Source organism: Drosophila suzukii, chromosome 2L (assembly GCF_043229965.1).
Source record: "Drosophila suzukii chromosome 2L, CBGP_Dsuzu_IsoJpt1.0, whole genome shotgun sequence".
NCBI lineage: Eukaryota > Metazoa > Arthropoda > Insecta > Diptera > Drosophilidae > Drosophila > Drosophila suzukii.
Window position 1 is genome coordinate 24,249,706 of NC_092080.1, and position 27,487 is coordinate 24,277,192.

Consider the following 27,487-nt stretch of genomic DNA (forward strand, 5'->3'; position numbering starts at 1 on the left):
AATCTTTGCGTTTGTTTTGATTATGCGTTGGGATGCTGCGGTACTTTAATGATACGCGGAAGAACACGTCCGATGGCTTAGGCTGTCGAGAGTGCCTTACGGGTTGTATCTTCTTGGCTAACCAATACTTGAATTCGGACGAAGTAATGGATTACAAAAGCAGATTTTACTATATTTAAAAATCTTTTAAACCAAAAGAAATTAAAATGAGAAAGGAAGCTAGCTTCGGCAAGCCGAAGTTTCTGTACCCTAGCAGGTCGTTCCCATGGGAGCATTGTATATTCTATACAGAGCTTTCCGATTTTTAGAAAACTAAATAATGATTACACAAATGTTAAGATAATGTACCATTTCAATTTACTGGTATATGTTTTACATAATATAGCGGTTTTTGAATTATTTTGACATTAGTTTTCCGGTCTTTTCTTTGGGAGCTTTCACTGGTCGGCAGTCCACGTAGTGACGCAGCGCTCTAGGAGAGTGTGCGAAGACGACTACTATATATAGCCGCAGAATTGAAAATCCCTAATAAGATTCATGTTATGATATAGTAGTCCGATTTTTATTTATTTATTGTACTCTGTTGGCAAAAGTTTAAAACTTAAGGTACAGGGAGGAATCGGCCATAGTTGCTGAGACTTTCGGCCGGACTAAATTGTAATTACATGTTTACTTAATAACTAGAAATTTACATATGAATGGGAAGAGAAGGAGATTGACAATTTAAATGAGTTGAAGTAGGTTAGCTGTTTTGAGAAAGTTGAGGATTTGTTCAAGATTTTCATATGAAGGGTTAATTAAGAGATCAGATAGTTTTGTATTTGAGTTACTAGGTCTATGTGTTTGAAATGCGGTGCAGTCGTTAAGGATATGTGAGATCGAGATGGCGTCTGTGGTGCAGAATCGGCATTGGCTGTTTATTGGCTGGGAGAATCGGTAATCGTGTGTCAGTTTTGTGTGTCCTAGTCGAAGCCTGATGATTTTAGTAATTTCTTTCCTTGGCAAGCTGCAAAGTTGTGCGTTTTTGGCGTATTCGTTGATGCTTATCATCTCTGGGTTAATGGCTTGGTACCAAGGAGATGCTTTCTGTTGTAGGTTTGTATTATTTTTAAGTATATTCGTTTTTAACAGTTTGTTAATGTCCGTGCGGTTTAGATTTGGGATGGAAATAAGGGGTGATCTGTTGCTTCTTTCCTTCATTTCCTTTGATCCCAATGTGACAAGGGACCCATAGCAACATGATTTTTGGGGCGAGTTTTATGATTAGGTCTCGGATCGATGTAGTGTAAAATGACATGTTGTTACAATTAAGGACAGCTTCCAAGGTTGACAGGGAATCGGAGCAAACGCAGGTTTTACCTCTTTTCTTCTCGGCTATTCTAACAGCTTCCAGAATTGCGATTGCCTCTGCTGTGTATACAGAGGAGTAGATTGGTAGGACAGCTTGCTTGACAATTTCTTCTTCTGTGGTGACTGCTAGACCTATTATTTCTTTGTTTTTGGAGCCATCAGTATACAGGAAGGAAAATTTCTTCTTTAAAAGGTTGTCTTTGATGTCCAGGAACTTTTTTAGGTAAACATGTTTGTTGGTAGTAGATTTTTTTGCACAGCTTAATTGTATGTCTACTAAGCTTTCGTCCATAAGCCAGGGTGGTTTTATTGACTTGGTCTTCTGAGGAGCTTGGGTTGGGATATCAAGGTGTTGGCAGCTATTAATGCATTGGTTGATGGTAGAGTTTCTGTATTTTTTATTTTTGTTTTTGGAGATCCTATGTATGATTTGGTTGAGCGGGGTGTCTTTGGCCTGAAGGATAGTGTGGATTGATTTTGCTTTTAGGTATTCGGTTCTATTTTCTATTGATTGGATGTTTGCTTCAAGGTAGAGGTTATTTGTTGGCGTAGAGCAAAAGGCTCCCAATGATGTTCGCAGTGCGGAATTTAGTAGGGTTCTGATTGGTTTTATAGTAGATTTCTTTGACGTGCCGTATATAGAAAGGGCGTAATCTATCTTGGAAATGCATAGGCTTTTTACGATTTCGATTAAGGTATGTGGGTGGCTATTGTATTTTCCGCTGGATAAGCATTTTATTATGTTTAGGGACTTGTCTATTGATTTTTGTAGTTTCTTAATGTGGGGCTTAAATTTATATATAATGTATTCCTAATAATGACAGTTCCGTAACCGTTTTGATGGTCGTTTCTTGTGTTGATACCTGGCATGAGCAGGCTCTCTTCCTGCATATATGAATGTGCTTGCATTTTGAAACAGAGAGCGTTGCTCCTGATTTTTGGCACCAGGCGTTAATTTCGTTAAATAGAGTGTTCAAGTTGATCGACACATTTTTGTCTCGTTTTAAATTGATAAATATGTTAAAGTCATCGGCGTATGCTGTGTGGGAGAGGTTTTTGTGATTGTCTATAATATCGGAGAGGCTGTTGAATGCGATAAGAAAAAGTATAACCGAGAGTGGGGATCCTTGCGGTATGCCGTTGTGTAATGGTTGTACCGTTGACGTGGTATTGTTGGCTCTAACTCGGATTTTCCTATTAGACATAAAATGTGACTCGTAGGTGGTTATAATTGGACCACAGCCCCATGCCGAGAGTTGGTTAATGATTGTGTGTAGCCCTATTTTTTCAAAGGCTTTGGCAAAGTCTAGTGATATGATTGAGAGGTGTCTCTTTTCGTTGAGGGCTCTGTTGATAAGAGCGTCTGCGTAAAGCAGACAGTCCATAGCAGATTTCCCTTTTTTAAATCCGAGTCGGCTATTTAGTAGTTTGTTGGATGTTGCAAACCACCATAGCCGTTTCGATATTATTTTATATAGTGTTTTTGACAAGCAGGGGTTGAGGGAAATAGGTCTGTAGGATTCTGTTAAAGTTTTGTCCGTACCTGGTTTGTGTATTGGGATAATTATGCTAGATTTGTAGGTTTGAGGAATGTGTGACTTTAGGATGCTATTGAAGAAATTTATGATTCTCATTTTGACCGGGTTTGCGACGTGTTGGATCATTGGATAATTTATTTTGTCCTGTCCTGGTGTTTGACCTTTTAGGCTGTTCAGGGCGGTTGAGAATTCTAGAAAGTTTATATCTTGTTCCATAAATAGTGCTGTTCTGTGTGTGGTGTTTCCTTGGTTGAGTGTGAGTAATTTTTGTTTTTCTTCGATGAAGCTTGTGGAGCGAAGAGCCCAAAATTTTGCAAATGTGTCGGCAATTTGTTCCGGGCAAGTAAGCAGATTGTTACTATGGTTGTCTTTAATAGCATGGATATTTGTGGCTTTGTGGAGTCCGCAGAGCTTTCTTATTTTGTTCCAAATTGTTTCCGGCTTGGATTGTGGCGTTATTTTGGATGTGAGCTCAAAGAGGCTGTCTGCTTTTCTCGATCTTATTTCTCTTCTGTATTGGGCGTTCAGTTTTTTGTAGTTAATTAGATTATTTGTCGACATATCTCTATTGAAGGTCCTCCAGGCCTTGATTTTTTCCCTTTTTAAATTTTCCAGTTTTTTATTCCACCAGGGGACATTGTGGTGTGATCTTGGAGGTTTTGTATGCGGAATACTTTGGTATGCACTTTGAAGAATAATTTTGTTTATATTACTTGCTTCTTGGTTTATATTTGTTGACGTTGGGATGAAATTACTAAGGATGTTTGTGAGTGTTTCAAATTTGTTCCAATCTGCGTTTTTTGTCACAAAGCGTTGACTGAAGTTGTCTTTCTTTTTTCTGCTGCTTGGAAACATGTCGATAGTAATTGGGAAGTGGTCACTCCCGTGGAGAGAGTCGCTGATCTTGAAGTCACAATAAATTCTGAGGTCGGGTGAACAAAATGCTAAGTCGATGTGTGTGAGTGATCTATGGGTCGAGAAGTGAGTTGGTTGGCCGTTGTTTAGAATGATGAAGCCCTTGTTCAGGATGAATTTGCCTAGTATTCGTCCCCTACGGTTAGTTGTGGGAGAACCCCAGTAACTATTCCAGCTGTTGAAGTCTCCTGTAAATAATGTTGGAGAGTTTCCTATAGGGACTATTGATTCCAGGTCTGCTTCGGTAAATTTTCTGTTCGGTGGGATGTAGGAAGAAACGATATTAAGTTTTTTGAAAGACTTAATTTCCAGTGCAATGGTGTCGAATGAGTTTTGAAGTGGAATTATGGTGTGTTCTATTGATTTGTGTATCAAAATTGCTGCACCGCCATCTGGACTGTGCGAGGATGTGTAGTGAAATTCAAAGTTAACTGGGATAGGTAAGTTTTGGTAGTAAGTGATGTGGGTCTCCTGGAGGGAAACGATTTTGGGATTAAGGTGCTTTAGTAGAATTAGCAGTTCGTTGTAGTTGTTAAGGTAACCATTTATATTCCATTGGAGGATCTTTAGAGTCATTTTTATACCCGTTACTCGTAGAGTAAAAGGGTATACTAGATTCGTCGGAAAGTATGTAACAGGCAGAAAGAAGCGTTTCCGACCCCATAAAGTATATATATTCTTGATCAGGATCACTAGCCGAGTCGATCTAGCCATGTCCGTCTGTCCGTCTGTCTGTCCGTCCGGATGAACGCTGAGATCTCGGAAACTATGGGAGCTAGGCTATTGAGATTTGGCGTACAGATTCCTGAGCTTCTTACGCAGCGCAAGTTTGTTTCAGTAGACTGCCACGCCCACTCTAACGCCCACAAACCGCCCAAAACTGTAACTCCTACAGTTTTGATGCTAGATACTGAAATGTATTGTTCTCATCAATACCTATCGATTGACCTAAAAAAAAGTTTGCCACGCCCACTTAAACGCCCACAAACCGCGAAAACCTGTGACGCCCACAATTTGCATGCTAGATAAAAAATTTTAACTGAAATGTATTGGTGTCGTCAATACCTATCGATTGATCCAAAAATAAATTTGCCACGCCCACTCTAACGCCCATAACGCTTAAATCTGTCTACCGCCGGTAGGTGGCGCATTTTAATCTCGCTTTGCTGCTTGCATATCTTCATTTCCCTTTGAGTAACGGGTATCTGATAGTCGAGGTACTCGACTATAGCGTTCTTCCTTGTTAGATTTGGCTTGGTGTTGGATTTGTATCAGAAGAGGAAATGGCTTTAAGTTTTGCTCTAGTCTTGACAGAGTTTTGATCGTTTTTCAGCAGTCTTTTCGTCTTTGAGATGTTTAGAGGTAGGATTTTGGCTTTTCTTTTTGTTGTGAGATCCTGATTGGCGTCTTGTATTTCGGAACCAGATGACATGGGTTCATCTGGGTCAAAATTGGACGTTTTGCGCTGCATAGGTGTTATTGTAGTTTTTGGTGGTTGCATTTGGTTAGATTGAGAGGAGGAAGCTTTGGCTGCTGAGGAGTACAGGGAGCCATCGTGGTGGCGGTTTTTGTAGATGGACCAGGCTGTCCTGTTGTCTACTTTATTTAAGGTCTTAATCGCTTGAACTTCCTTGTGTGACAAGAAAACTGGGCAGTTTCTGTCGCGGGCGTGGTGATCAGTGAGTGGTAGTTTTTTCTCCGTGCAGTTGGATTTGTTTGAGCATATTATACCTTGATCTGTGTTTTCATGAGCTGCAAGGCCACAGTTTGAGCAGATTGCTGAATTTTTGCAAAACTTTGCGGTATGTCCCATTCGCGAGCAGGTGATGCAGCGCATTGGAGGAGGAATGTATGGGCGGACCTGGACTCTTTCGTATCCAATGTATATATGTTCTGGGAGGTTGGTTAGTTTGAATGTTAGTTTAATTAGACCTGTTTCATTTCTTTCAGTTTTTTGTGTTATTTGGCCAGGGGTATATTTGTAAATTTTTTCAACTTCATCAACCTTTTGAGATCTAAGGTTCTCTAATATAATTTGCTCGTCAATTCCTCGTAGATCGTTTGAGTAAATAACTCCTTTAGTGCAATTAAGGCTTCGGTGTTCTGTTATTTTAATTGGGATAGTGATGTAGGGAGTATTTGAAGGTAGTTTTTGTTTAGAATTAGAAGTTTTCCGTCTTTGGTTTTTTTACAACTTGTGACTTCTCCTTGGATTGAGTTGTCTATTGTTTTTTTGATGATGAATGGTGAGACTTCAGCTAGAGATTTGGAGTCGTCATCTGTCCTAGTCGCTATTAGGAATACTCCGTCTGGCGGGTGCCTTCTCCAGATGTCCGGAGGGTCGGGCATGATGAGGTCAACAAACTTTAAGGCTTCTTTAAAGCTGCCAAAATTGTTAGTTGCGTTGATCGGGAAGTAGATAAGCGGGGGCAATCTTTGCGTTTGTTTTGATTATGCGTTGGGATGCTGCGGTACTTTAATGATACGCGGAAGAACACGTCCGATGGCTTAGGCTGTCGAGAGTGCCTTACGGGTTGTATCTTCTTGGCTAACCAATACTTGAATTCGGACGAAGTAATGGATTACAAAAGCAGATTTTACTATATTTAAAAATCTTTTAAACCAAAAGAAATTAAAATGAGAAAGGAAGCTAGCTTCGGCAAGCCGAAGTTTCTGTACCCTAGCAGGTCGTTCCCATGGGAGCATTGTATATTCTATACAGAGCTTTCCGATTTTTAGAAAACTAAATAATGATTACACAAATGTTAAGATAATGTACCATTTCAATTTACTGGTATATGTTTTACATAATATAGCGGTTTTTGAATTATTTTGACATTAGTTTTCCGGTCTTTTCTTTGGGAGCTTTCACTGGTCGGCAGTCCACGTAGTGACGCAGCGCTCTAGGAGAGTGTGCGAAGACGACTACTATATATAGCCGCAGAATTGAAAATCCCTAATAAGATTCATGTTATGATATAGTAGTCCGATTTTTATTAAATTCGTTATTCTGAAATATTAAAAAAAAATTTATATATCGGAGTAGAAGTGAAGATAAACAAAAAAAACCGAAGCTATAATTATTTTCCCATTAATTATCCGATCCGTTCATCGCGATATAATATAATTTGTTTCATTTTATTTTCCCACCAATTTTTCGATCGTTCCTATGGCGCTATATGATATAGTCGTCCAATTTTGATAAAATTAAATTCGAAATTCAGAAATACCTCTTCAAGGTATGCAAATTAAATTCGTCACTGGTAATATTTTAAAAAAATAAGTTTTATTATTTTATTAAACTTGGTGTTAAATCTTTTTTTCTTCTTCACTTTTACAAGACACTTATTTATTATTTTCGAACCGATCGCGGTCTTGGACAAAATAGGACTGAATCTTAATTCTAAAAAACTCTCCAATGAACCTCGGCCAGAAGCTTTCCTTTTCTTAAGCTTCCAGAACTTTAATTTTTGTTTAAAATAAAAGCTTATGCTGAAACTGTCGCATCTCGTTGTGAAATGAAATTATGCTGACCGATGCAATTTGATTGAAAATCGGAACGCAATATGTTCTGAACTTAGAACGCAATACTGTGGGCTTTGAACGGAAAAGTTTGGGCTTCGAACGGAAGCTTGTGTTTACTTTACGATTGGTTTATTTATCTTAGCAGGACGGTCAAGCGCGGCCCTCGAAGTAAATGGCAAAGGCAAAGGCAGAGTCTTTAAACAAAGGCAATGTCGCTGAAGGCAAGGGTAACATAGCTGAGATTGAATTCAAAAATTTGTTTATAAATTCCATAAGTGGAACCGTTTCACGGGTTGGATAACTTGCATAGATAAATAAGATTTGCAAAGTCTCATGATCTACACTGCCCAACATTTCTATAAAAACTACCATAAAAACTTTTAAAGTTTTAAGACGTTTCTGACCCTCTAAAGTTTATACATATGTATATTCTTGACCAGCGTCACAAGACGAATACCCGTCCATAGAGCGCTTAGATCTCGGAATCTATAAGCTAGAAAGTTTTTTACGCAACGCAAGTGTGGTTTTTGGTGTTGTTTATCAACACCTATCTATAAATTTTTGAAATCGTACCATTCATTAAGAAGTCCAGGCATAGGTCATTATAAGGATATTTTTCTTTTTAATATGACCTGTGTGGCTTAGTATATTTATTAATACCTTTTAATATGACTGTATTATTCCTACGTTTGCGGCCTCCTTTCAAATAAAAAATGGGTACATACAAATATAAAAAATTACTACTTTTACGTTTCTAAATAAAAATGCCGATTTTCCTAATATTTTCCCGGCTTAACTTCTCCTCAAAACATGTATGCTCATTGACATAAAAATTTATACAAAAAAGGAAAAATAACTATCTTAAAGTAGAGTCGATAACACATGGATGCGAATTGCCTACTACGTCTTGCGAAAGCTTAGTAGGATAGGTGATATTGCCTCCAGACAGTCCATGATGTCCTTTCGCGACTTAGCGCCCGTAAAGACAACTTTCCCATTGACAAAGATCAGGAGCACGATGCGTGGCTTGACCATGCGGTAGATCAGACCGGGAAACATCTCCGGTTCGTAGGAGCTGAACTGGCCATGCACCTGGTTGAGATTCTCCAGACGGATTGGAAAGCGCAAGTCCACGGTGGCCACAATGTTCTGCAACTTGTATTCCATGAACTTCACGGGGAATCCCAGCTTCTGCAGGATGCGGGCAAACTTCCGGGAGCCAATGTCTGCCTCGATCTCGTTGCGGGCACCCGTGCAAATGATCTTGCCTGTCCGGAATATTAGGGCCGTGCACCTGGGCGAGTGCATCCGCATAATCACGCCCCTGAAGCGCTTGGGTGAGTATTCCGAGTTCCTAGTGCGCGAGTTGATTGCCTTGAGGTCCAGTTCACAGTTCACCGAGAAGGTGGCCACGATGTTCCTGCAAATGATGGATTCATCAATGGGTTTTTGTCAGTTTCGCGAGAAGTGCTGGGAATGTCATCAACCAACTGGAGTCTGATCTCATGCTGTGCATCCTTCGGCTCCACCAGTGCAACAGGTTGCTGCGGCTGCAGGGCGGCGTGCGGATTGGAGCCAACATTGCTGGGTGCCGCCACATTGTCCCTGTCTCTTTCAGCGTCCGCGATTTTGAAGTGGAACTGCATTGCTACAAATTATAAACAAATCCCGCACGCGAAGTAGCCAGTGTTGCTCTATTGAATGAAAGTGAAAATTGGAATGTGCCGGTTTGGTATTTTTACACCGCAGCCGAAAATGCTATATGCACTGGAAAAAATATCCGAAACTTTTTTTTAAATCCAAAGGAAGTGTTTTGATCGTGCCTATTTTACTTGCGGTTATACATCTGAATGTTTGTTATTTTACGAGCAACTTGTTTTGCATTTAGTCGAACATTTTCAGAATATTTTTCATTGAATTATCAGTTGTTAGAATTCATTAACAGTCCTATGGAAAATTGCTATGATTTGATTTTAACTTATTTTGTGTAAATAAATATTTGATTTACAAAAATAATTTAAATACAAATTTAGTTTACCTAAAACAAAATAATTGGTAGCCCTGGCCACTTGGTGTTTACCCGCTACTCCGATCTGGCCACACTGCTAACAGTAGGCCGAGTACTTTACGGCAAATTGACGACAATTTAAACAATAATGTCGGCCCACAGCGGCGGAACGGATTGGAATTCCGTGGTTAAAGCTCTGCTACTAAACCGTACAGGAGCCCTCAACAAGAACGAAGTAGTTAACTTGCTAAAAGCGATCACGCGATGGTAAGTAAAGCAGAGCCAGAATTTTTCTCTACGCGAATGGCGCAGTGAAAAATATTTGGGGACTACTGCAAGTGCAAAAAATGACTTGCAAAATTAAATATGGCCGCCCCAGTGACGAAACAGCCAAAAGCTTTGAAAATTCTGTATTTTCAATATCTAACGCAACGTTCTATTCCGCAATTTGTTTAGCGAACATGATTTTTTCGAGGAGGAAAGCAATTTCACCCAGTTTTACACGGCCTTTGCGGCCCTGGCGGCTGACAAACTTATGCAAATCAAGACGAGTAAGTGCACCCCTGTGATTTTTCGCCAAAGAAAACAACACAACAAAGAAATGTTTGGCCAAGAACTGAGTGATTCACTCACGATGGTATCAGTGTGCTACACAGACATTTATAATCTTTCGGTTTTGCAGTTTGCCAGACGCAGATTTGTCAGCTGCACGATGCCACCGCCGTGCTCATCCGGTTCATCCTCTACAGGCTGCCCAGGGTATCTGTGTACGAGACCAAGTGGCTCCTGGGCGCACTCAAGATGCTCTGCGAGGGCCGGGAGAATCCCCCATCTACATCGACGGCCACCTTCGACTACAACGCTGTGGCCAACGTCCTGAAGAGCTGCAAGCATCCGGAGTCCACCACCAAGAGCATAATGCCCAGCAGCAGTTCCTCGGCCAGCGGATCGAGCAACGACAAGGAGTCGCCTAAGTCGGAGATTAAGCGATCCAGATCGGACCTGTCCTCTGTTATTCTGCAGCAACTGATAGCTCCTCTGGAGCCCGGCAAAATGACATGGGTTCCCCTCAGCGAAGAGGTTACCGACTGCACTGTGAGCAAGATAAATCCAAGCATCTGCTTTTTTATGTCCCTTTCTAATAGACTGGGTTTTGTGTTTTAGTTTTTTTTGTTTACATAATTTACTTTCCATTTATGATATTTCTTAATGCTTATCACAACAGTTGTGGTATTTTCATTTGATGCATTTTTTGTTTAAACTCCTATTTCACACTTAAAACTAATTTGTTACCCTTCGGGTTTTTGTTTATGCACTCCCATTTATTAATTTGAGCATGTAAAAGAGGATGATCATCTAAACTTTGTAAGAAACCCCATATTAAATGTTTTTTCGTTGCAGGAGCAACTCCTTGCGGCCAATGTGGAGTACTTCCAGGATCAAAATGGAGTCGACACCTTGTTGGACGTGTGCGTTGGCCTACCAATACTGAATCGTTACCGATCAAAATATTTGGAGACTATCAACGGCGGCAAGCCGCTCTATTTGCCTCTGACGCAAGTGGAGGCCACCACTGTGAAATCGAGCATGAATCACATGCTCACCGATCTCACTATTTTGAGTCAGGCTCATGCCTTGATTGTGTTGCAGCCGCTGACTCCCAGTCGAATTGAACGGCTATCGATGTGCGGCATTGCTGCCTTATACAATGCAGTATTGACTTCGATAGCCACCAGTGTTCTCGGAATGAGCCAAGCGAGCAGCTCCCAAAAGCAGCAGACTGCATCCACTAGTCAAGGGAGCGGAGGAGGCGGTTCCAGCTCTGGGCAAACCAATAAAGACCACGACGACTTTGAGGAGCAGGCCTGTAACATAGTGAACAAGGCTCTAGAGATATACTCAAATATTGGCGATATGTTTAAGGCGTCGGCTCGGATTCATGTGTATCAGAACCATCTCTGCTATGGCAGCTGGCTGCTTATTAGCGGTATCCAAGGAGCAATGGGCGCCTCCGGAAGTGGTGGAACAAGCTTGGAGACAGCGTCAAAATCGGCAACCAAAGCTGCCAAGACAGGAAGTGAGGCTGGAACCGCTCCTACCACTCCTATAGCAAGAGTGAATCTATTCAAAGTCCAGCAAGGATTCGGGGAACTCAATGCAGCAATTGCCAATCACAGCATTAAACTGCTATCTGAGTTAATTGAAGATCTGAAGATTGAATCCGCCTGTGGACAGAGGCCTGAATCCCCGGAGGTGCCGGAGCCAGCACAGTTCGACATCTTGCAAAACTATAGTTCGCTGGAGAGGATTGTCAGAGTGCTTAATACGGCCACGCTCCATCAGCTATTCACATTTCTGGCCACGGTGGCTTACCGCAAGGCCTGCACCTTGAGACGCGCCTCCGCGAAGGATCGCACGGAATGCGAACCCATAAGCTACTCAGATTCTACCACCTATTTTAACGATTCTCTCTCCTGCTCTGACAATTCGGAGGAGGACGACAGCGAGAGTTATCTGGGCCACTGGTTTAAGGAAACTCTTTCCCCAGAAACACATGACGATAATGCAAATACATCCACACAAGAACGCGGAGAGCAGAAAAGCGCCCTTGTCCCCAAACTGGATGAGCCTCATGAATATTTAGATTTGGCGGCCGACATATTCTGTTTCCTGGACCAATTTCTAGCCAATCGGCACGCATACATGCAGCGCTATGTAAAGGCGGGAGTCAGTGATCAGCAAATGCTGTTAATGGCTAACATAATCAAGGATTTCGACCGGGATGTAATGCGAAATGAGTGCGAACAGGGGTCGGGAAATGCCCCAGCTACTAATGCGGGAGCAGGATCATCTGTAGTAACTTCTACCAAGTGGCAAACCTCTATGATTCGCTTTTCGGGAGCTGCTGGTCGCTATATACACAATTTAATATCCACTTCGCTGCTTTCCGAGCAACTACAGTCCAATCTGTTGCAGCACTTATCCATATCACCGTGGTCTACCGATACGAGCACCTGGCCCCTGCAGGTTTACCCAAGTACCTTGTCAGTACTCGTGCAAATCCTATTGCTGAAGCCCACACAAGAGAAGGAGGCCGCGTGTCTATCTGTGTGGCATCGCCTGATTAACACTTTGGTTGAGGGCGTCTGCTCCTGGACCGCCGCCAGTGATTCTGACTACGAAGACTTAAATATAGAGCATGCCCAACTGCTTCTTTTCCTATTTCACTCGCTCAACCTGATGCAAAAGAAGTCCATTCTGCTCTTAACAGCTGGAGGAGTTATCCGTTGTGCCGAAGTTTGCCGTGGAATCAGCGGCGATCGACCCGTAAAAAACAGCCAAATGATACTGTTATCCCGATTGCTTCTATTTTTGGAGTATCTTATGAAGCATTTGTACAATGCTCCTCCTGAGTTGTTGGACCAGGTACGCTGGAATCTGTTTAGCGTAAGCAGCATGCCGGAAAGCCAAAAGATCACGGATCTGCTTAACAGCCGTACCAAACTGAATTCCTATTGCCGCCAGGATATCGAGGAAAAGTTCCGAAAGTCAGCTGGTGAATATGGATCGGGTAAGTGAAAAATTCTCCATGAATCTCAGCTTAACTCTACAGAACTTCTACTTACTGCAGCAATTCGCCCAACTTTTTATTCTCTGGTTATGGGCGATCCCGAAAAACCCTATTGGGCACAGGAATTCAAATTGGATGGCCTGGCCTGGAACTTTATTCTCTGCACTCCAGACAAGCTCAAGTATCTGCTACTAGTAGATGCCTTGACTGACATACTCTCCATCACCGATATGTCTGTATATTCCAAAGAAAAGGAAAAAGAAGCAAGCATGCACAATTTGTGTGCAATGCAGTACTGCTTTAGCATTGCATGGAAGCTAGTTTTGGGTCTGCCGCCCTCTACTTCTCACGTAGAGTCGCTGAAGGCCGAACGCTCTCCCAACCTGCATTCTCTGATCTGGAGTATTCGCTGCCCACTGTCCAGTTCACACTACCTGGTGGTTAACAGTCTTATCAAGCAAGGAATGTATACCCAGTACGCCGAGACGCTGTGGAATCAAGTGGGCGATATAGCGGCCGATATGAAATATAGTCTGAAGCAAACCATTCTTGGTGTGGAATCGTTTAACAGTCAGATGAACGGAAACGGTAAGACCTTTTAGATGTTTTTTTACATTCTACTCTTTCAAAAAAATATTATTAAAAATATAAAAACTTGCTTAATTCAACAAAAACATGCTTTCAGCGGGCACTCCAAGGCTCTCCGATCTCATCCTCTTTGATTCTTTGGTGGCCCATATGCATGCGGTGGCCTGGGCGAACAAGGAAGGCTACAAGTGGCCCCGAAAGGAGAGCGAAGATGCTTCCAGCGATCAGTCCTCTACAACGGGTACTTCTTTAACTAGCACGCCCAACGATCCCGAAATGTATTCTTCGAACGAGTCAATTGATGAGCAAAAGTCAAAACATGAAGAGGAGGGTAAGCTGCCTAGTGATCTGCAGAAACATAACCAACTGGTAAACGAGCTTATAGTTAAGCTTATGAATTCCTACCGCCTGCTTTCGGTCATTGTACGTGGCCAGATGCTGAAGCAATTGTCAAGCTCGACACCGGAGCAAGCATTGAATCTGATTGTGCCCATTGTAAGTGACAAGCCAGCGATAATGTTGGAACTTCATGCGGCCTTTCTAAAACTCCTGCCCAATGAGGATAAACAATTGATAGCAAACGAATGGCCTAAGTGCCTAATGGTCAATGATTCCGCATTTGATGGCAAGCAACATCCTGTGGAGCCGTACACATTGAACGTGATAGATGCTCATATAATAGAGCTGACACGAGGAGCCAGTTACTCTACCCTGCACACTCTGAAGCACTGCTTAAAGTCAATCCTCCAGTTGTTTGAACTTCTGCTCCCACATTGCTCCGCCAACGCTGAGGTGGAAGCCCAGCTTAAGCTTCTGTTAATCTCCTCAATGCTGGACATGCGAACTGATTATTTGCAAGGCCAGAGTGAACAGTGCCTACGGGAGATCCTCAGCGGTTTGACCTTAGAGGCCCAGAAACTGTTGCTCTTTGAGCACATGATTGGATATTGCTATCGCATGCTGAAAGACTTTGCAGCCGAGCTTAGGCAGCCACAAACTGTGGCGCATGGCGGCGGAGCTCCTCTAGATCAAGATCGTGCCATGTTTAACGAGTCCATGCTGTTTGCCGTGCTCAAAACCATGATCAAGATGCTGGAAAAACCCGTGGCAGTGCAAGCCATGCGACAGTTTTTCAAAGATCAGAAATCTGGAAGTCTCACAACACTTCTGCTTTCATTCACCGGCACCAGTCTGCCCGTCAGCTATGCGCGTAAGATGCTGCAGTTTGTCGAACGCCTTTTCCAGCAATCCTTGCAACCAGATTCCCAGTTTCAGCATGAGGATCTGGTTGAGTGCTTTTCGGAGCTGGCCACTGTTGATGTAGCTCGTTTAAAGCTCTGGTTGGCCCACATTATCTATGGACCTAACGTGAGCACTGAAGTAAGCACCTCCGAGGCATTGGATACCACCTGCCGGATGCTCACCAGCATTTTGCAACCATCAAGCAGCTCTAGCAGCAATGCTCAGACTCCAACTAATATGGCCACCGTTTCTGCTATGCCGAGTATCTCAGACCAGTTGGACCCCATGGACATTGACTACGACAGCGCAACTGCAGCGGGAGGCGGAGAAAGCGGCACAGGAGCAGGAGGAGCTGCAGCCAATACCTCTCAGATTCTGAGCTTGTGGCAAGCGGCACAACCAAATCCGTCAGAAGACTCCTCGCAGGCTTGCGATCACAGTGGAAGCGAACGAAATGGAGCGCTTCTTTTGAGCTTTGTCAAATCCTTGGTGAAAGATCAGAGCAAGGCAGCACAGATTGCTCCTCCATTGTTCCAAGCTTTGCTGCAGCTGGGACAAACTTTAATATCCCCACCACAAGATGGCTGCGATTTTGCAGATGTACTCCAGATAATGATAACTCTGGCGGATGCCAGCCCCGCACGAGGCCATGTCGCCTTGTTTAATACCACGCTACTTTGGCTGGAACTGGCCAAGTTGCAATTACCGGACAAGCATCTAAAACATGCGGAGAACGTTAGCGCCCAGCTGCGTTATCTTAGCGAACTCCTGCAAAGTATCGGCTACCGGGGCAGTCGGCAGCACATCCCGCCGTGGGATGATGAGCTGCAGACGGACATCGATGATCTTTACGATGAGCTAGCCGAGGAGGGCGAGCAAGACTCGCTGCTGGATGACTCCGACGAAGACACTTTAAATAACAAGCTGTGTACCTTCTCGCAGACCCAAAAGGAGTTCATGAACCAACACTGGTACCACTGCCACACCTGCAACATGATCAACACAGTTGGCGTGTGCTCAGTGTGCGCGAGGGTTTGCCATAAGGGACACGATGTGAGTTACGCCAAGTACGGAAACTTCTTCTGTGACTGCGGAGCCAAGGAGGATGGATCCTGTCAGGCTTTAAGCAGGCGGCTTGGTAGTAGTGAGGTCAGAGATTCATCCGGAATGGGTAGCTACCTACCGTCCCACATGAGCTTACTGGCTGGAAAAAAGAGGAGCAGCCCACCGGTTACTCAGCCAGCACCTGCACGAAAGGATTCCTTGACTAGCGAACGAATCGCGGTGCTTAGCAAACTTTTGGAACCTTATCGAGAAACTCTTCAGCACCAGGATCAGTGGCTGTTGGTTGTTAGATGTATTCTGGAGTACTTTGACGTGTTGCTCCCATCAATAAAGGAAAATTGTACACTGTACTCCATTGTCGGCTGCCATAAGAGAGCAAGAGCGGCATTGGAGCGACTCCACCAGCTTGAGCAGAGCTTCCAAGTGACGGATCAACTTATGTTTGCGACATTGGGCTCACAAGAGGGTGCCTTCGAGAATGTGCGGATGAACTACTCTGGCGATCAGGGTCAGACCATAAAGCACTTGATATCTTCTGGAGTGGTCCGCCGTGTTGCATTCTGTTGCTTGTCCTCGCCACATGGACGTCGTCAGCAGTTGGCTGTGTCCCATGAGAAGGGAAAAGTTACCATCCTTCAACTCTCGGCACTGCTTAAGCAGGCTGATGCATCCAAGAGGAAGTTAACTTTAACGCAACTGAGTTCAGCACCCATTGCCTGTACAGTTCTCTCCCTGGCTGCCAACCCCTGCAATGAGGATTGCCTGGCCGTGTGTGGTTTGAAGGAGTGTCATGTGCTCACCTTTTCAAGCAGTGGCAGTACCAACGAACACATTGTGGTGAGTCCCCAACTAGAAAACGGAAACTACATAAAAAAAGCTGTGTGGCTACCCGGCTCACAGACTCTCTTGGCGATTGTCACCTCTGATTATGTAAAGATTTACGACTTGGCAGTGGATACATACAGCCCGAAGTACTATTACCTAGTCGCCGTAGGCAAGATTCGAGATTGCACATTTATGTACCAGGACGGCAACTACTATATGCTGAGCTTTGCCAGCAGTGGATACATTTACACTCAGCAGTTGGATCAACAAAGCTTGGCGGTTCATGGAGATTTCTATGTGACCAACACCCTGGAGCTGAGTCACCAACATATCAAGGATATTAGTGGTCAAGTTGGTGGCGGTGGAGTGTCGATCTATTACTCCCATACCCTTCAACTGCTCTTCTATAGTTACTCCTCCGGAAGAAGCTTTTTTTCACCACTCACCAATGTTAATGATGGCGTAAGGGGAATATATCACCTGGACACCAATTCAGTCACCAAGTCCGCCTCAAAGGGACCACTCCAGCCTCTGGTCCAGTGGACAGAGGTTACAGGACATCCAGGATTGGTTTACGCCAGCATGCAGACATCGAATAACCCTATTATTTTGATGATCACACCTGAACGGATTTACCTGCAAGAGATCAAGGCGCAGTCGGCCAAATCCCGGATTATGGACGTAGTTGGTATCCGTCATGCGGTCGCCGGAATAGAGAAAACCACGCTTCTGCTACTCTGCGAGGACGGAAGCTTGAGGATCTTCTCCGCACAACCAGAACACACTAGCTTTTGGCTTTCACCGCAAGTTCAGCCATTTGGTAATCAGCTGTACTCATCCACCTTAATGGCGAAGGTTGGAGTAAGTTCTACTCCAAAGTCCAAAACCAATGCGGCATCTGGAAAGTTGTCCAACAGGAAGGCAAGCCAACAGCAGAAACAACTTACGGCTGGAGGTCAGCCAGTGTTCCCAATTGACTTTTTCGAACACTGCAACATGCTGGCCGATGTAGAGTTCGGAGGCAATGATCTGCTCCAGATTTACAACAAACAGAAACTAAAGACGCGTCTGTTCTCAACGGGAATGTTTGTGGCCAGCACTCGGGCGAATGGCTTTACCCTGGAGGTGATCAACAATGATCCAAATGTGGTCATTGTGGGAATACGAGTGTTGATTGGAACTCAGGATGTACAGCGTGCTCCGCTATCGGTCAGCATTTTGGGACGCACAGTTCCCACACCAGTGAGGAGGGCACGCTGGTTCGACATTCCCCTAACCCGGGAGGAGATGTTCCAATCGGACAAGCTTTTAAAAGTCGTCTTTGCCAAATCCCAGGATCCGGAGCATGTGACACTACTAGATTGCATCGAGGTCTATGGAAAGTCAAAAGAGCTGGTGGGCTGGCCCGACGAAAGCGAGGATGCCAATGCACCTGGATCAAGTGTCCCACAAGTATCCTCTTCCCAAGCAAGTAGCGCCAACTTTGGAGAGGGATTCAACTGCATTACTCAGTTGGATCGAATGGTCAATCACCTTTTGGAGGTAATGGACTGTGCGCTGCACCTGTTGGGATCTGGAGTCCCAGCTCCCATCCGACAAAAGGCAGTAAAGACAGCGAGTGCTCTTTTGTTGCTGCCCACGCCTAATCCTGTACAGACGCAGGCCCGCTATGTGCTGGCCACGCTTTACGGAACCAGGGCAACGTACCACAGCTACAAGGATGGAGTGCTTTTACAGTTCGTTTATGGAGAACTGCAGGCTATGCAACCAAAGCTCGAGAAACTAGAATCTCTACAGGAGATCGATCCTGAGGCGTTCTACCGCCTAATTCTCCTCGTTCGTGGCATTGCCAACGCACGTCCGCAATCTCTAGCCAAGATCTGCGCGGAGAACAACTACGACATAGTACCAACCCTTATGGGATTTGTCTTGGAGTTGCACAAGGTTACGCCGGAGCTTGATGAGCCCATAAATATCGTGAAGAGAGGATTGTGCCAGGCGGAGACAATTGTTCACTGTCTCGTGGAGATTATGTACGGATTCGCCTTAGCCGATCCTGGTCAGGTTGGCCGCATGACTAAGTACTTCATCGATTTGCTCAAGCATGATGCTAGTGTGATTAGTCACAGCGCCAAGGAAGCATTAATCTTGTTGCTGAGTCCGAGAGTAAAGCGCAGAAAGGTGGCCATAGTTACACCCCCGGCCTGTTCCACACCCACTCCTTCCACCTCCACCATGCAGACTTTACAAGCAGTGGCTGCCTCGACTGCTAGTGATATCATCGAGGAAGCAGCTGCCGTTGCTGTGGATGCTGCAGTAGGAGGTGGTGGATTACCCGACCCGAATCCGGAAGCGGAAGGAGGTGTAGTGGAAGTAGGAGCAGTGGGTCAGCAGCAAATACTCAACCTGGAGGCCTTCATGGGTGGTGGTTTCCCACGTTTACTTGGTCTCCCCGAAGATGCGGACGATGAAGCCATCATGGACATTGCCATCGCTTTAAGCCTGCAACAGCATGGTGGAGATGCGAACGCCCTGCAGTCCCTTCAACAAGGCTTGGCTAATCTTCAGGGTATCCGTCAAGCTGCAGCCATGGCAGCGGCGTCGAACGCAGCGGCCAGTGTCTCCGCAGGTGGTTCGGATGACGATGAAGGTTCAAATGTAGCAACCGATGGATCAACATTGCGCACTTCCCCTGCAGAGCCTGCTGGAAGCGGGGGATCAGAGAGTGGGGGCAGCGGAGTTGAGAGTATTGGCGGTACATCCGCCAGAAGCAGTAACTTCGGAGACCACGCGAATGCTTCTCCTCCGCGTCAGGGTTCCGCTAAGGATGATCAAGAGCAACCAGGTCCTAGTGGGGCGGGTGGTTCTGGTGGTGTCGCTGGCTTCAGTGCCATGAGCAGCAGTGAGGATAACGAAATCAACGAGGACGATAAGCTCAGCAAGCTACATGATCTGAGGTAAGTGCTAAGAAAGTATTAACTTATTATATTTTATTAATTTGTTGTTATATAGGATTGCTGTGCTAGAGAGTATTATCCAACACCTAGGCACTTTTGATCTGTGCAATGGACTTCAGGCCATACCTCTAATACAGGTTATTCTTATGCTGACTACCGATCTTAACGGCAACAATGATCGAGACCAGCAGGTGCTTCAAGATCTGCTCAGTGCTTTGGTGGATTATGTGGAAATTGGCAAACGAGGAGCTGCATCAAGGGTAAGTAATAAAGTTATCCTATGAACACAAATATGTAAACCCTTTAATTTCTTTTGCAGATGGAAACGAAGTGTCCTGGCAATGAGGTGCGCCTTGCAATACTTTCCCTTTTTGGAGTTATGATGGGCAAGACTAAGTCAAAGCAGACTGGAACCACATCGCCTCCGCATCAGTTCAAGGACAACAGTTCCTTTGTGGCTAGCACCACGGCTAATGTTCTCAGCAAGAGTGGAGCATTTGTTTACGCCTTAGAGGCACTGAACACGCTTCTGGTGCACTGGAAGAACGTGCTTGGAGATCCCTATGCAGCGGGTGGAGGCGTGGGATCGTCGCAGTCTGCTCAGCCCAGTGGTGGATCTTCAGGTCCTGGAGTTCAGCTACTGAAGCCGATTAAGCATGGCCCCAAGCCTGACATATCCATACTTATCCCACACAACTATTTGAAGAACTACCCGGATATCTTTGAGTCATACGATGGTCTGCTTACTGAGATTATTGTGCGATTGCCCTACCAGATACTTCGCTTAAGTAGCGCACATCCGGATAATTACGACAGTGGATTCTGCGAAGCCATGACCTTTACGCTATGTGAGTACATGATGCTTAACCTGAACACTCTGCTGCGACGGCAAGTTAGAAAGCTACTCATGTACATCTGCGGGAGCAAGGAAAAGTTCCGCATGTATCGCGACGGTCACTCCCTCGACGCCCATTTCCGGGTTGTTAAAAGGGTGTGCAACATTGTCAGCAGCAAGGTGAGATCTGTTTGTTGTTTTAAATTATTCACGAATAGCTAATGGTTTACTTTCTTGCATGAAGACTGGCGCTCCCTACAACTCCAATCCCCCTCTGCTCACCTACGACGCACTCGTGGAGTTGACAGAACACCTGCGTACTTGTCAGGAGATCAGCCAGATGCGTACGGGCAATTGGCAGAAGTTCTGCGTCGTTCATGAAGATGCATTAGCCATGCTGATGGAAATTGCCTGTTACCAACTGGATGATGGCGTGTCCCCCATAATTATACAATTGCTTCAGGCGGCCGTGTGCAACTTACCCGCCCCTAATGGATCTAAGCAGGCACAACCGCAGCCATCGACCTCATCTTCTGGAAAGCTTCGGACCGATCGGGAGAAGAGCGAGGACACAGACGCTTACTACTCCAAGTTTGATCCTGCACAATGTGGGACATTTGTGCACCAGATCTTCAGGTATGCGTGTGATGCGCTGATCATCCGGTTTGTGAGGATCTTCCTGCTGGAAAATAACATAAGTCAGCTGAGATGGCAGGCCCACTCATTTATGACCGGACTATTTGAGCATGCCAATGAAAGGCAGCGAGAGAAACTGCTTAACATATTTTGGAACCTGTGGCCGCTGGTACCAACTTATGGAAGGAGAACAGCGCAGTTTGTAGACCTACTGGGCTATCTCACACTTAGCACCCGGAGTATAACGGAGCGATTGCCAGAGTTTGTCTCCCGGGCAGTGGATGTTCTGCGGCAGCAAAATGAACTGCTTTGCAAGCATCCCAATGCTCCAATATACACCACCCTTGAGTCCATTCTTCAAGTAAATGGCTACTACCTCGAATCTGAGCCATGTTTGGTGTGCAATAATCCAGAGGTACCGATGGCCAACATTAAATTACCGTCAGTTAAGTCTGATTCAAAGTACACCACGACCACTATGATTTACAAACTGGTGCAATGTCACACTATTTCCAAATTAATCGTGAGGATTGCTGATTTAAAGCGAACAAAGATGGTGAGGACCATTAATGTCTACTACAATAACCGAAGCGTCCAGGCGGTAGTCGAGCTAAAGAATCGGCCGGCACTATGGCACAAAGCTCGCTCTGTATCCCTGCAATCCGCACAAACCGAACTGAAGATCGATTTTCCGCTGCCGATCACAGCGTGCAATTTGATGATCGAGTTTGCAGATTTCTTCGAAACTGTGAGTGGATCCAGTGAGAATCTTCAGTGCCCAAGATGCAGTGCAGCAGTACCTGCATATCCAGGAGTCTGTGGCAATTGCGGCGAGAACGTTTTCCAGTGCCACAAATGTCGCGCTATCAACTACGATGAGAAGGATCCTTTCCTGTGTCACTCGTGTGGCTTCTGCAAGTACGCCAAGTTCGATTTCAGCATGTACGCCCGCGTTTGCTGCGCTGTTGATCCCATCGAATCGGCAGAGGATCGGGTGAAAACAGTTTCTCTAATACACAGCTCTCTGGAACGAGCGGATAGAATATACCGTCAGTTGCTAACGAACAAGCAAATGCTGGAGCTCCTTATCCAGAAGGTGGCTGAGCACCGAAGCAGCGACCGCATGGTGGAGGACAACATGGCGAGCGTCCACAGCACCTCGCAGGTGAACAAGATCATCCAGCTGCTGGCCCAGAAATACTGCGTGGAATCACGCACGAGTTTCGAGGAGCTAAGCAAGATCGTCCAGAAGGTCAAGGCATGTCGCAGGTGAGTTTTCAGACAAGTTGGAGAGGTCTTTTAGTTGGGACAGTCTTTAACTTGTGACAGTCTTATTTCTCAGACATATTCAAAATTTTTTTTACGTTTATAACTGCAAAATCTTTAGAAAAGGATTAAAAGCCAGGCTCAAGTCAAATTGAAGCGTTTCAGTCGTGTACCATTTTACTCTAATAAATCGTATTATTTTTTTTGTCAAAATTATATATAAAATCTAACCCGTGCTTAAATTAAGTTCTATTAGAGTTACAAAAATAAGTTGATCAATTCCTAACAATATCCAAGATTTTTTTAAATTTAATAGTTAGAAAAAAAATTATTTATTTTTCCTTAAACGACCGTGTGTGGACACTGTACCCGAGCCTTTTATTATAATTTGGTCAACGTACCTTAACAAAGGTCAGAAAACAAGTTAAAACTATATAAAGATGATTAAATGAACAAGAATAGTTTCTAAAAGTTTGGAATACTTTTTTGGCGAGTTTTATTGAATTTTAAAAGTGTCCCTAGTTTCAAGATAAATAAAAGTTCAACCTTTATAAAGGTACATAAGGGCAAACCAACCTGTAGACCTCTTCCTTAGGAAGATTTATATATATTTTTTACTTTGACTGGATGTCCCTACTTATATTGTATATTATTTAAATTTACTTTCCAGCGAACTCGTGGCTTACGATCGTCAACAGCAGGACCAGCCGCCAGTCAATCCAGGCTCGACGTCCGAGAATCCCACCACAAACCGCTGCTACGGATGTGCCCTGGCTTCCACCGAGCAGTGTCTAACGCTTCTCCGAGCCATGGCCTACAACTACGATTGTCGCGTTGGCTTGTATAGTCAGGGACTCGTAAGTGAACTAGCCGAGCACAACTTGCGGCGGGGCACTCCGCAGATTCAAGAAGAAGTCCGCAACCTTCTGGTTGTGCTGACAAAAGATAATGCCGAGGCATGCATGCACTTACTGCAGCTGGTCACCACAAGGGTAAAAAATGCGCTAATGGGATCAATACCTCTGATAAGTCTAGAAGCAGCTGTGCACCAGGAGATGACACTGCTGGAAGTCCTTTTGGGACAGGACGATGTCTGCTGGGAATACAAGTTGAAGGTCATCTTTGAGCTGTTTATTAGCAACTGCAGGTAAATTTGGCTTCTTTGATTTCCAAAAAAAATATTAACAAGATTAATTTAATTTACTTGTTAAATTCTGTCTTAGGTTGCCTCACGGTCCGGTGACTTCAGTGCTGCATCCATGCCTGCGCATCATGCAGAATCTCATCTGCCCGGTGCTGCCAAGCAGCAAGCCGAATCAGAAGGTAGCCACTACGGATCTGTGCAGTATGAAGCTGCTTGAAGGCAACACGGTCGACTACAGGGCTTGGCTCAACTCAGATCGCAATCATGAGTACGCTGCATGGAGCAGCCGGATGCCCAGCAATAGTCAGGGCAAGCATAAGAACACCAAGGAGCAGATTGGACCAGCCTCGGGAACAGGCGGATCAGCTACAACAGAAGCCGCTCCGAGGACCAGACGTGAAGTGCGGGTCGCCTTTCTAAGCGAAAAGTACGGGAAGCGCTGGAGGGAGCGGGTACTGGACAAGCAGCGATTGATTAAGCCTCTGGTTTTCAACGCTAAGTGGATCCAGCCATTGCTATTTAATGCAAACTCTAGATTCGGCCGCCAACTGGCGTGTTCCTTGCTAAGCAGCTTGAGCAGGACCAACGAACGGAGGCAGCAAGCCCTGAACATGCTTACGTCCTTCTTGAAGCATGTGGGTGAAGCAGGCGAGGCCAGTGCAGAGTACTTAATGTTGTATAAGAGCATGGCTACGGAGCAACCCTGGCTGCAGTATTTAGTGCTAAAAGGAGTACTTAGCCAAATTTCACAGCTTTTGGCTATTGAAATAAGCAAGGTGCATCGAATGGAGGAGCACTCGCTCTCCTCAGATTTGTCCTTGGGCTATGCTCTGCGGCAGTATGTGGAGCTGTTGTGGTTACTCCTCGAGTGTCCAAACATCCGCAGGACGTACAAGACCCGCATGCTAGGTCCCGTTTTAGAAAGCTATCTTGCCCTGAGAAGTTTAGTGGTGCAGCGAACGCGGCTTATTGACGACGCCCAGGAGAAGTTGCTCGAGATGCTAGAGGACATGACCAGCGGTACCGAGGAGGAGACTCGTGCCTTCATGGAAATTCTCATCGACACAGTAGAAAAGACGCGCATGAATGACATCAAAACACCGGTGTTCATATTCGAGCGGTTATATTCCATTATACACCCTGAGGAGCACGACGAAAGCGAGTTCTATATGACGTTGGAAAAGGATCCTCAGCAAGAGGACTTTCTGCAGGGCCGCATGCTGGGTAATCCTTATCCTTCCAGTGAAATGGGGTTGGGTCCACTAATGCGGGATGTCAAAAATAAGATCTGCACCGATTGCGAACTAATTGCCCTATTGGAAGACGATAACGGCATGGAACTGCTGGTGAATAACAAAATCATTAGTCTCGATTTGCCCGTTAAGGATGTGTACAAAAAAGTTTGGTTAGCTGAAGGAGGTGATCGAGATGCAATGAGGATCGTTTATCGCATGCGCGGTCTTCTGGGAGACGCCACCGAGGAGTTTGTGGAAACGCTGAACAATAAAAGCCAGGAGCAAGTGGACACTGAACAGCTCTATCGCATGGCCAACGTACTGGCTGATTGCAACGGACTCCGCGTAATGTTGGACAGAATTGGAAGTCTGCAGCGCATCTCGCGCAACCGAGAGCTTATCCAGGTGCTGCTTAAGCTATTCTTGATTTGCGTGAAAGTGCGCCGTTGCCAAGAAGTTCTCTGTCAGCCCGAAATTGGGGCTATCAACACGTTGCTGAAGGTGCTGCAAATGTGTCTACAGTCGGAGAACGATTCGATTCAGTCTGCGGTCACCGAGCAGTTACTAGAGATCATGGAGACCATTCTCTCGAAAGCAGCCAGCGATACTTTGGATTCGTTCCTGCAGTTTTCGCTGACATTTGGTGGACCGGAGTATGTAAGTGCCTTGATATCGTGCACTGACTGTCCGAACGTTAGAAACAATCCCTCGGTGCTGCGCCATCTTATTCGTGTCTTGGCTGCGTTGGTCTACGGCAATGAAGTAAAAATGGCTCTTCTTTGCGAGCATTTTAAGGTAAGCATTCGAAATTTTTGTTGTACATTTTCTTGTAAAGAAGATTATATACAAATATCTTAAGGGGTTATATTAAAACAATATTTCCACTTTCAGGACACTTTGAGTTTTAAACGTTTTGACAACGAGCGCACACCCGAAGAAGAGTTTAAACTGGAACTCTTCTGCGTGCTGACTAACCAAATCGAGCACAACTGCATTGGTGGAACTCTTAAGGATTACATAGTTAGTCTGGGCATCGTGGAGCGATCGCTAGCTTACATCACCGAGCATGCACCTTGTGTCAAACCCACTCTCTTGCGAACCGACTCTGATGAGCTTAAAGAGTTCATCTCGCGGCCGAGCTTAAAGTACATACTTCGCTTCCTCACCGGACTCTCAAATCATCATGAGGCCACCCAGGTCGCCATCAGCAAGGACATTATACCCATTATTCACCGCCTGGAGCAAGTATCCAGTGATGAGCACGTGGGCAGTCTGGCGGAAAACCTTTTGGAAGCGCTTTCCACAGATTCGGCGACAGCAGCGAGGGTGCAACAAGTGCGGGATTTCACACGGGCAGAGAAGAAGCGGCTGGCTATGGCCACGCGAGAAAAGCAACTTGACGCTTTGGGAATGCGCACGAATGAGAAGGGCCAGGTGACTGCCAAGGGTTCGATCCTTCAGAAGATCGAAAAACTGAGAGACGAAACGGGCCTGACGTGCTTCATCTGTCGCGAGGGCTACGCCTGCCAGCCAGACAAGGTGTTGGGCATCTACACGTTCACTAAGCGCTGCAATGTCGAGGAATTCGAGCTCAAGTCGAGGAAGACAATCGGATACACAACAGTAACCCACTTCAATGTGGTTCACGTAGACTGCCACACATCAGCCATAAGATTGACGCGAGGAAGAGATGAATGGGAGCGGGCTAGTTTGCAGAATGCTAACACTAGATGCAATGGGTTGCTGCCTCTTTGGGGTCCCGCCGTTGCAGAGGTGGCCTTCTCCGCCTGCATGACTCGCCACAGCAGCTATATGCAGGAGAGCACCCAGCGATGTGATATATCCTATACAAACAGCGTGCATGACTTGAAGCTTCTGTTGGTGCGATTTGCCTGGGAACGCAGTTTCCACGACGACGCCGGCGGAGGCGGTCCGCAGTCGAACATGCACTTTGTACCCTACCTGCTCTTTTACTCCGTCTATCTACTGCTTTCCTCCCGATCTGCCGCCAGGGACAGCAAGACTCTGCTTACATATTTACAGGCAGCACCCAGCGAGAAGTGGCTGGAATGCGGTTACGAGGTGGATGGTCCGCTGTATATGGCAACCATTTCACTGTCACTGCATAGTCGAGAGCTGTGGAACAAGCATAAGTTGGCGCATCTGAAGAGGATGCTAGCAGTGGCCCAGGCCCGGCACATCTCACCCTCGGTGTTGTGCAAGGCCTTGTTGGCACCTGCGGATCGGCAGTCGAAGGAGTACAGTGTGTATAAACCCTTCCTTATGATGTGGGCGTTGGTGGACTTGATCTACAACAACCTGTTCAAGACGGTAAACACGCCTAAGGAGGAGGATTGGCCGATTTCCCTGTTCGATTACCTTCGAAAGAACGATGAGGCTTTGCTGAAATCCACGGATAGTATCCTGCAGACCTTAACGGATGAATTCCTGCCGTGCACTTCCTTTGGAGAGTTCTGCGATGTAGCAGGTAGGTGTCACTTACAGCTTTTATTATTTTCGTTGATTAATTATATTTTTAATATTTTAGGTCTTCTGCATCTCATCGAGCAGCCGGACAGCTTTATCGAAGAAATCCTCGCAGCCCTGCCTTCTACCACAAGCTCTAGTTAAAATACAATCGTTGATTCAACCAACTAAACCGTAGAATTCGAAGCAATGGCTTGCTTATATATAAACATACAGCATAAATATATATTTATCACATTAAAATATTTAATCAATAAATTTTTCGTTTGCACAATGAATTTAAATAGCTTCAGCTTGTTT

The 27,487-nt window shown here is 45.2% G+C and overlaps 2 protein-coding genes across 2 annotated transcripts; one reads left to right on the top strand and one right to left on the bottom strand.

Annotated features, from left to right (window-relative positions):
- Positions 1-7,923: 7,923 nt before the first annotated feature.
- On the bottom strand, positions 7,924-9,036 carry Trf (TBP-related factor). The gene is made up of 2 exons (XM_017077186.4): positions 8,820-9,036; positions 7,924-8,748 (listed from the first exon to the last, which is right to left on the bottom strand). The coding sequence occupies exons 1-2, from the start codon at positions 8,972-8,974 to the stop codon at positions 8,229-8,231; spliced, it is 675 nt and encodes a 224-aa protein (XP_016932675.2). The 5' UTR covers positions 8,975-9,036; the 3' UTR covers positions 7,924-8,228.
- Positions 9,037-9,441: 405 nt separating this feature from the next.
- poe (E3 ubiquitin-protein ligase-like protein poe) lies at positions 9,442-27,471 on the top strand. The gene is made up of 13 exons (XM_017077190.4): positions 9,442-9,603; positions 9,793-9,887; positions 10,019-10,431; positions 10,738-12,907; positions 12,968-13,495; positions 13,593-19,584; positions 19,640-19,844; positions 19,904-20,599; positions 20,664-22,324; positions 22,992-23,468; positions 23,545-25,495; positions 25,592-27,188; positions 27,249-27,471. The coding sequence occupies exons 1-13, from the start codon at positions 9,485-9,487 to the stop codon at positions 27,329-27,331; spliced, it is 15,987 nt and encodes a 5,328-aa protein (XP_016932679.3). The 5' UTR covers positions 9,442-9,484; the 3' UTR covers positions 27,332-27,471.
- Positions 27,472-27,487: the final 16 nt, after the last annotated feature.